Genomic DNA, 10,463 nt, shown 5'->3' with positions numbered 1-10,463 from the left:
CCTTCTCAATTCACGCTCGATGAACGTCATCTGTAGATTCAAAATTCAATTCACTTCAATATATCATGATTAAATAATCAGAATTAATCAAAATGTCCGTCAGATTATTTTTGAGGTCTTGTCTTTGTAAAAAGCTACGGAGTATTTTATATCTACGATTATAAATTTCCAACAAGAGAAATATCAAATACCAGAAACATTTGGTACAATTATTATTAGTCGATTAATACACAGAAATACACATTCAGAATGGTTCCCGTTATCTACTGGCCGGCATAATAACACAACAAGACAATTACAATGATTTAGTTTAAACTTGAACAATATAAAAGAGAAGCCATTTTGTAGCACTTAACTCGTGTATCAATAGGTAAAAGATAATGAATAGCTAACTATATGGGCACACTATGCAGGACCACCGTCTCTACAGTGAGCCCGGGCCCGAACCCAAATAACACACCCCATTCAAGACCCTCTCCCGTAGTGTTGAATCCGTTTGTTGCCGAAGTGTGGCGCATTTCATTCAGGATAAATAGGACACAAGCACTTGACATGTTTCCATATTCACTTAGTACATGTCTTGAGGCCCGTAGCTTATCGGGCGTTAGGGCTAGTTTTTCCTCAACTTGGTCTAATATCGCTGGCCCACCCGGATGTGCGATCCAAAAAATGGAGTTCCAATCAACTATACCCAAAGGTTTAAAAGCCTCTACTAAGCTTTTTTCAATGTGTTTCGAAATAAGCCCCGGAACATCTTTAAGGAGATGAAATGTAAGCCCGACTTCACGAAGATGTCCATCGATTGCACCCTCGCTATCCGGAAGAATAGTTTGAGCCGCAGATGCGATCTCAAAAAGTGGCTTTTCGATACCGATAATTGGGTCAGAACCAACTATAATAGCAGCCGCGCCATCACCAAATAAAGCCTGGCCCACTAAGCTATCAAGGTGAGTTTCGTCAGGCCCGCGGAAAGTAACCGCAGTGATCTCTGAACAAACAACCAAGACGCGGGCCCCCTTGTTGTTTTCGGCCAAGTCTTTAGCCAAACGAAGAACGGTCCCACCAGCAAAACAACCTTGTTGGTACATCATAAAGCGTTTGACCGAAGACTGAAGGCTGAGAAGCTTTGTGAGCTGGTAATCAGCTCCGGGCATGTCAACACCACTCGTGGTACAAAACACGAGGTGCGTGATATTGGCCTTCGGTTGACCCCATTCCTTGATCGCACGAGTTGCGGCTTCTTTACCGAGCTTAGGTACTTCAACCACTACGATATCTTGTCTATCGTCTATCGATGGTGCCATGTAGGCACACATATTCGGTTTCTCTTTTAGTATATCTTCTGTTAGATGCATGTAACGTTTTTTAATCATTGATTTGTCACCTGAAAACATTAACAAAAGCCATTCAAAAGAATATCATCATTGTCTTGTTATGATATATTTGTTTATTCAAACTTAAAAAGTTATCCTAATATCATATATCAAATTTAAAATTTGAACCCTGAAATTGAACAAGAAAAATCATATTGGTTTTACCGTTTTATTATGTTTAATTGGACCAATTATCTTATGTGCATAAAATGAATAACTTACACATGCGTCTGAATTTCTCTTGAAGGTCTGTCTTGTGCTCGCTTTTTGTAATGCGAAAATAGAAATCTGGATACGTACTTTGAATCACACAATTAGTAGGAGTTGCAGTCCCAATGGCCATAATTGTTGCTGGACCTTGTGCTCTTTGCAACTTTCGAAGCTCCTGAATGCTAACCATTATCTTTTTTAGATAATTATAAATAAATTGTTAATATAAATTGGTTGAGAGTAATTGAGTTGAAAATGGAATTTTTGTAGTGAATGATGATTGTTCACTTGTTCTGTAGCAATTTATAGGAGTAGAAGAGATGAAGGTCTGGTGGGTACGAGGAATGGTGGATGATATCACATCACATGTATATCTCCCATGACTAAATCTTGATTAATGGTGCGTGCCCACACGTGCGTACTTGCCAAACAAACCAGATCACTATTTTGTAGATATATGCCTCCATATAACATTACATTACATTGGTTGGAGTAGCAAACTTTTAAACACTATTACTCTTACTTTTTCCTTTTTCTCCTTATAATCTTATCCACTTACATTAAGGATATAACAGAACTTTACTTTATTATTCGTGTATATATATAAAAATAGACTATTAATTTGAAACAACACAAAATAGAATAATGAACTATCAATATATTGGTTGAGTGGTAAAAAGCCTTAGTTAGTTGTGGTCATGTATCCTTGAAAAAATAGGTGTTAGGTTCAAATCCTGGAGGGGGGAGAAGTTTAGGCCCCGTTTGGCTCGTGAAATTTTTTTGAATGGAATGGAATGTGTCAAAGGAATTGGAATCCGAAGGAATTGGAATTGATAATTTCCATGGAATGTGAAAAATGTGTTCTATTTTACATGGAATGGAATTGAAGTTCATTTTATAAAATAATTAAAAAGTTATAAAAAGAATTACGTTTCTAAATGTTGTGTTCATTTCCAGACTCACTTAAAAAAAAAAAAATTAAAAAAATTAGATTCACGATTTGAGAACGCGTGTCGAAAACGCGCGTTTTTGCAGGGGATTCGAAAATCCGAATTTCTAGACGCCCTGCGAAAGCGCGTGTTTCACCAGGGGATCCAGAAAAGCGCGTTTCCGGGCGCGCAGCGAAAACGCGCGATTCCGGGCGCGGCGCGAAAAAACGCGATTCCGGGCGCGGCGCGAAAACGCGCGTTTCCGGGCTCCCGCAAAAACGCGCGTTTCCGGGTGCCCCCGAAAACGCGCGTTTCCGGGCGCCCGCCGAAAACGCGCGTTTCCGGGCGCCCGCCGAAAACGCGCGTTTCCGGGCGCCCTCCGAAAACGCGCGTTTCCGGACGCCGGCGAAAACGCGCGTTTCCGGGCGCCCGGCGAAAAAGCGCGTTTCCGGGCGCCCGGCGAAAACGCGCGTTTTCGGGACGCCCTCCAAAAACACGACCCAAAGATGCGCGTCGAAAACGATCCCTAAAAACGCGCCTCAAAACCGCGCGCCGAATAGCTCCCTGAAAGCGTGCCTCGAAAATGAGCGCCAAAAAGGCGCTCTAGAGTCGCGACCCTTAAAATTCAATGCTCAAAGGAATTCAAATCCATCAACATCTTGAAGGAATGAACATTCCATAGATGAAGGAATCTCAAGATTTCAAGGAATATAATTCTTCCAAATTATCTCAACCAAACGGAGCGGTCTAAGAAATTCAATTTCAATTCCATCAAATTCCTTTGGAATTCCGCGAACCAAACGGGGCCATTTTCTAATACTCTATTTATCAAAAAATGCTCATATTTATATTTATCTCAAAACAAAATGTACACTAGACAAAAATAATTATTAAATATTATTAAATTTCTAAATATTATTTATTATATATATCAGTATAAGTTTTATAATACGAATAACAACATAAATTGTGTGATGTATTAGTCTATAAAATATACTAACCATGATCAATATTATAGATACAATATATACGAAAATGAAACGAGTAATTAAAATTATAACAAATTACTCAAACAAGCTAATCAGATCATAGACATATATAATAAATAATCTGAATAAGAATGAAAAATTAAAACGATCTAACCGATTTGAAGAATGAACCGGGCTTGTGTTTAACACAATACTCTTAAAAGAATCTTTGTCTGTTCCCAGGGTACACCGGTCTGAAGCAGCGTACTGTCAGACTTGAACACTTGCCTGAAAGGTACCCGGAATGGGGAGACCTTGTTGCAGCTGAGAGGAAAACTCAGAACGTATAAGAATGCTTATACGATTTTTGGTGTGTCTTTTCCTGCAAACCTTAAAGCGTTATTTATAGTAGAAACTATAACTTTAAGTTTGCTCACACTTCCGATGTGGGACAAATGCCAAAATCTTTTAGATTTTGCACCAAACAAGAAACTTTGAGACGCGATATTTCATTCACCATTATTCTGTTTTGGACACGCTTTAGTTCGTTTTAAAGCTCTCGTTGGAGGCTACAAAACCCACTAACTAGTCATTAATATTTATCAACTTATCATATACTAATTAGTGTCCAAAATTCGTGAAAACACACTTGTTTTAACCAATTTTTCCAACAAACCCCCACATGAATGGAAATCGATCTCAGAAACAACAATCTTCCGATTAAATTTCAGCGGTTGAATCTTGCATACGATAGGTAGGTGTTACCGTTTAAACCTTCGGTTATGAAAACGTACTTAGTATACCAGCTCTGAGTAGACGGTGATGTCTTTGAACTCGTCTGCCGTTTGTGTAGGAAAAAATACGCTTCACACAAGACTCTCCCTGACAATGTCAAGTCCTCATAGTTATGTTCATTATGGTCATGAACATTAGCTTGATTATGTGAGAGCTTATCAAGTATTGTGTCCCAACAATACCCTTCGAAGCTACCCCACTTCTCTCTCACATAGGTGATTCACCACCGAATGGCTACTGATTAATTACGCATGATTATTTCAGTTGAATCATTAAAAGTAATGGGCGTATCCTCTTACATGTCACTTTTAGGAATGGACTAGAAAGTATACTCATAATTAGTACACTCCCTTTAAAAGGTGTAGGGGCTGCTAGTTTAGTAATTAACTCCCCCACAATGACTTTGCCAGTTCATACAAGTAGGTTGTCCTATTGAACTCAGATCTTGGGATCTCCAGTCAATTGAGTTAGGTTTTCCTTCATATAAATTTAGCCTTTCAAGGGCTTCAATCCTATTCTCACGGACGACTTATACACTAACTCTCTACTTAAGACTTTTATATGCGGATCCGCTATATTATCCTTTAACTTTACATAGTCAATAATGATAATTTCTCTAAAGATTAGTTATCATACTTTATAATGTCTACTTCAGTCTTACCATTATACATTGTAATATGAGCTCTACCAAACACCGATTGGCTATCACAATATATACATATGGTCGACACCTGCTTAGGCCATTTTGGTATATCCTTAACGAATTGACATATCCATTCTACCTCTTCACCAGCTTTATCTAAAGCGACTAATTCTGATTCCATCGTGGATATAGCAATAACTGTTTGTTAAACGATTTTCACGATATAGCAGCACATCCAAGTGTGAATACATACCCACTTATCGCTCTAGAATCATTCTTATCAGATATCCAGTTTGCTTCACAGTGTCCCTCGACCACTGCAGGATATCTTTCACTGAATTAACCTAATCATACAACTATAATGAGATGTACTTGGATTACTATTATATCTACTTAGCTTGATTATAACATATGCTAAGTCGGATCTAGTATAACTCGTTAGATACATTAGAACGCGTTATCATGTATCATGTTGCTGATATCAAAATACAAGACACCCCCACATTTTCAAGCTATTGTGTTCATTTTATACAATTAACAAGGGTTACACAAATAACAAGGGTTACTGCGTATCCTTTCAAAACTTCCCCCACATGTCTTGCAACTTGATATCATAATCGTATATATCTAATATGACTCTAAACAGTGAAGCGTTAAAATTCCCACACATAAGATTTACATATTTTTTGATCCACATTTTAGCACATTTGAGCAATTCTTAGTCATATTATAGGTTTAATCTAGAGACTTCGAATTTTGAAAACTTAACAAAGTTCTCACACTCAAATTATATTTTCACATCTGAATTCTGATTAGCTAATTCAAATCTCAAGAAAATACAATATAATAAAGATTGATATCTTTATATTTATAATTATCTTCAATATCATAATCCCACATAAATCAGAAAAATTCACATCATCAATGATGTTTATAAATATGGTTTCACAATATACCAAATGCTTCTAATACTGAATGAAAGCGATTTTGTCTTTAAAAAAATTTAACATAGTGAAATATTAGTTGTTGAATGATCTCTGTAGATGATCATCATTAACAAGTCCAAGTCTAGTACGTCATAGACTTTATGTCCAAAGCATTAGAACAGAAGACGCGTCATTCATATTCTCCATAGCTTTTCTCACAAGAAATGTCATACCATATCTCTTGTATCATGACAAAATCACTTCATATACTTAAGCACCACCATATATATACCAATTAAGCACGTGTATCATTTTATACATTCATTATTAGTTCCTATATAAGCATAATGCGTATGCCTCTTGTTAGTCCCAATTAGATGAATATCAGAGCTGTTTATGTGTGTATGTGTGGGTTTGGTGTATTGAGTTAACTAGAACACTAGAGAGAAAATGATAGAAAGATAATGGTGTAATATGATAACTATTTACAAAAGTGGTGGGGAGGTTGTTTATATATGACAACCTTCCCAGTTACAAGTTACTAACCATTAACCATATTAATAAGGTATATACAAGATAATTACATTAATAAAACCACACGCCTCTAATTAACAATTACATTGTCAACAATCTCCCCTTTGGCGTGGGGTTTTCAAAAAAATATCACCCTTCTTCAATCACCCTTGACTTGCACCCTCATCGGCCTTTCTTTTGGCTTCTTCCTCAGCTTGTTGTTCTCAAATCACATCACTCCCTGGTGTGTAGTTTCTTTTATAGTGCTTTGGTATGATGAACCGCTTAATGCTGTTGAGCTTGTATTCAAACTTCGGCACAAACTGCGAACTCGTGAAATAGTTCTTTTTCCTATTTATTCCAAGTGAGGTATCAAACTGCCGCATGTACAACTTGAACTCGAGAACCTCATTGATGTGGTTTGCCATCTCGTTCGTCATCAGCTTTTAATAGTTTCTGATGTTCTCCTCTTGCATATATCAAAGAATTTCAGAGCACTCTTCAGTGTTCTATCTGAGTACTTAGAAAGTTCAGATTTGCGGATGAAAATTGGCTTCTTGATTTTGTTGCAAAAGATGAAGCCTTCCTCTGGAGCGTCCAGGAAATAACATATCTTAAAAGCAGTTAAATCCAAAGTCTCGATGGTTTGATTTGGGGCAGAAAGCAGGAACTTTTTGCTAATAGATTAAACACCCAATTGAAGATCATGTTGAGAGGCGAGCTTGATTCTGTCCTTCATGAACCTTTTAACCCTATCAATGGCCGTATCGATCACCCAAGTCTTTTGAATTTTGTTTCTCAGCCAGTTGTACATAAATAACACATTTACTGGAATCAGTTCAATCAGGTCATACTCAGAGAAAGTATACTTAGCATCATTTGATGTTATCACATGAAAGAATGGGATGTACATCTTCCTAGTTATTCCCCGGCAAGATATCCGATTAACCATTAAAATTGGATATTGTTTTTGATCCTCCAGCTCAAACTCATCTCTGATTTTATACAACCGTTTCATGTACCTGTACTCATTCAACGTGTCCTTATCACCCAAGTAATCATAACATCCAATCGGGTTGAACCTTTCAGCCACCGGTAGGTTTTTGAGTTTATCTTCACTGGCAAAGATTTTGTAAGCTTGTTCTTCCAACCAACAACCCTGAATCACCTTCTCTTCCTGAGGTTCACTAAGACTAATCGGTAGCTCCTTGTGCTTGTTGAATTCACCATGTTGAGGTTTGGTTGATGATGATTTTTTGGGAGTTGGTTGAGCGGTGGCTTTGGGAAATCTAGGAGCAGGTCACCGGTGTATTCTTGAGTTCCGAAGCTATCAAATTCATCCATTTAATTCTCATCAGGAGCTTCCAAGTTCTCATAGTTTTCTCTGGTGAATGCTCCTTCAATGATAACAGTTGGTTTGGATTTGGGTTTCACAGTTCTGAAGTATTCTTATTCTTCCTCTTCAGTTTTAGGAATAAGTAGCTGAGGTGTGGGTGTGGTGATTATTTCAGTAAGTGAGGTGATTGTTTCAGCAGATGTGGTGATAGCTTCAGTTCGTGTGGTGATTGTTTTAGTTTCAGGGCCGGTATACACAACCATTGCAAGAGTGGTTTCTACAGAGGTAACCACAGTTTCAGGACTTGCACGAGCAGAAGAAACAATTATTTCAGAAAAATTTCAGAATCTTCATATTCTTTGACCTCTATATACGTTAGTTCATCAAAGGCATCATCATCGGAGTTAAATTTGATCACGGTCAGTCCCGCAGGAGCTCCAACATCATCTTCTACAATGTGTTCTACCCCTTCAATTACCCCTTCTGGTAAACTAGAGTCATTAACAACTTCTTTTCCTTTTCGGGAAGAGCTAGGCTGGCTTTTTGATTGGCTCGTACTTTGAATAGCAGCCACCGATGAGCTTCCTCCGATATAATCCCCCTCATGTTGACCGCCGGCATCAGGGTCATCATGTCGCCTGGAGGAAGATGGTTAGTTAGAATGACAAGGAATCGGTTCAAGAACAGGAGGATAATTTGGTATGAGTTGTAAAGACTTGAGTAGACCAAGAATGGCGTTTCTGATGTAGTCATCTGGTGACAAAGTGACTGAGAGAACATGAGCGTGAAATTCGTTCTCTCATTGATGGTAAGAAAGATTTGGCTGAAGTGTTGCCGTTTGAGTGGTTGTTGGTGATAGTATGATAGGTTGTGGTGAGAGTGGTGGTGGTTATACATTAAGATTTGGAGGTGATGATATGAATCGTGGTGGTGATTGAGATATGTGTATCATTTGAGTTGATGGTGGAGTCGATGTTAACGGTGGAGAGATATTGAGGCTCTACGTAGAAACATTAGTGAAAACTTCCTGTGTTTCTTGAAGAAACTCAGTAGTCACCACTGTTGAGCTCGAAGGCTTATTAGTGAGGCCTAGTGTCACAGGACTTCCAAGCGATCTTAGAGTAACGATTTTCGGTGGTGTACTCGCCTCTACGCTTGTTGTTGCAGTCTGAGCTATAGACACTGTTCGTTCGGTATAGGACTGCACCAAATTCATACTGTAATAACCCGTCCCACATCGGATTGTGTAAGATTGTTTGAGTCCCTTATAAGCTAACTTCCATCCTTACGAGACACAACGCGTTTTAGGGCTACAAGCACAATAGATCTCGTCAAAACTCCGTAGTTAAGCGTGCTCGAGCGAGAGTAGTACTAGGATGGGTGACCTCCTGGGAAGGCCTCGTGTGGTCACCAAGAAAAAGCCGTACGCCTATGGGCAAAGCGGACAATATTGTGGTCGTGGTAAGGCGGGATGTTACAGATGGTATCAGAGCACTAGCCTCTCGGGGTGTGACGGGCACTTGGCTCGTGCATCTCTTGAGGTATAGATCCTGGCTATCAATTTGTTTCGGCCTGACGAGGACGTCAGGATTCTAAGTTGGGGAATTTGTAATAACCCGTCCCACATCGGATTGTGTAAGATTGTTTGAGTATCTTATATGGTAACTTACATCCTTACCAGACACAACACATTTTGGGGCTACAAGTACAGCAGATCTCGTCAGAACTCTGCAGTTAAGCGTGCTCGAGCGAGAGTAGTACTAGGATGGGTGACCTCCTGGGAAGGCCTCGTGTGGTTTCTAAGAAAAAGTTGTGCGCCTATGGGCAAAGCGGACAATATTGTGATCGTGGTAAGGCGGGTTGTTACACATACACGCACTAGACTCGCTTTCAAATTGTTTTTGGCTAATCTCTTCTAAAGTTTCCGAATCTAACTCATATGAAACAGATTTGTTAGCACTGAGTGGCTTCCTAAATCTAGAGTTGGTGGAGAGCTAACGTTTTCTTTTTGCCCTGTCTCACTCCCTATCCGCTCAGCCTCTCTTGATTTTCAACCCCTCCCTCATTACCAACCTTATCACTCCTTTCAATATCATGAAGAGCCTTTTGAAGTTGCTTAGTTGTTACTTTCTTTGGTTTAGTTTTCTTTTTAGGTCTAGTATAACCCTCATTTCTTTTCCCCTACGACTTTCTTTTCTTTGACCCTTTCTTTGAAATGCCTCGTTCATATTGATTATAAATGTTACATAATAATTGATTTCATTGCGAGGTATTTGACCTCTATATGATACATTTTATAAGCATTGCATTTGTTTTTAAAAGACAAACTTTCATCACATCGAAAGTTGACAGGCATGCATACCATTTCATAATATATCAAACTATCAATGACTTAATAATAATCTTGATGAACTCAACGACTCAAATGCAACGTCTTTTGAAATATGTCATGAATGACTCCAAGTAATATCTCTAAAATGAGCAAATGCACAGCGGAAGATTTCTTTAATACCTGAGAATAAACATGCTTTAAAGTGTCAACCAAAAGGTTGGTGAGTTCATTAGTTTATCATAAATAACCATTTCATAATTTTAATAGACCACAAGATTTTATTTTCATGCAAAGTGCAGGTTTGCTCACTTCTATAAAATCCATTCATACGATGAACAAAATACATCTAGAATATCCCCTAAATAAACAGAACCACTCGTCTGTAGAGAAATACACAGAACCACTCGTCTGTAGAGAAATTCACAGAACTACTCGTCT

The 10,463-nt window shown here is 38.5% G+C and overlaps 1 protein-coding gene and 1 pseudogene across 2 annotated transcripts; one reads left to right on the top strand and one right to left on the bottom strand.

The window, feature by feature from the left end:
- Positions 1–392: 392 nt before the first annotated feature.
- On the bottom strand, positions 393–4,840 carry LOC139897542 (chalcone synthase J-like). 2 transcript variants are annotated; one of them, XM_071880243.1, is made up of 3 exons: positions 4,824–4,840; positions 1,596–1,765; positions 393–1,384 (listed from the first exon to the last, which is right to left on the bottom strand). In XM_071880243.1, the coding sequence occupies exons 2-3, from the start codon at positions 1,714–1,716 to the stop codon at positions 393–395; spliced, it is 1,113 nt and encodes a 370-aa protein (XP_071736344.1). In that variant the 5' UTR covers positions 1,717–1,765; positions 4,824–4,840. The 2 variants fall into 2 exon arrangements, with proteins under 2 accessions (XP_071736344.1, XP_071736343.1); XM_071880242.1 differs by lacking the exon at positions 4,824–4,840 and having other exon boundaries at positions 1,596–1,773.
- Positions 4,841–9,372: 4,532 nt separating this feature from the next.
- Positions 9,373–9,495, top strand: LOC139903031 (5S ribosomal RNA; annotated as a pseudogene).
- Positions 9,496–10,463: the final 968 nt, after the last annotated feature.

This window comes from Rutidosis leptorrhynchoides, chromosome 3 (genome assembly GCF_046630445.1).
Source record: "Rutidosis leptorrhynchoides isolate AG116_Rl617_1_P2 chromosome 3, CSIRO_AGI_Rlap_v1, whole genome shotgun sequence".
Classification (NCBI taxonomy): Eukaryota; Viridiplantae; Streptophyta; class Magnoliopsida; order Asterales; family Asteraceae; genus Rutidosis; species Rutidosis leptorrhynchoides.
Note: the sequence above shows the minus strand (reverse complement) of the source record. Positions and strands in the feature narration are given on the sequence as shown.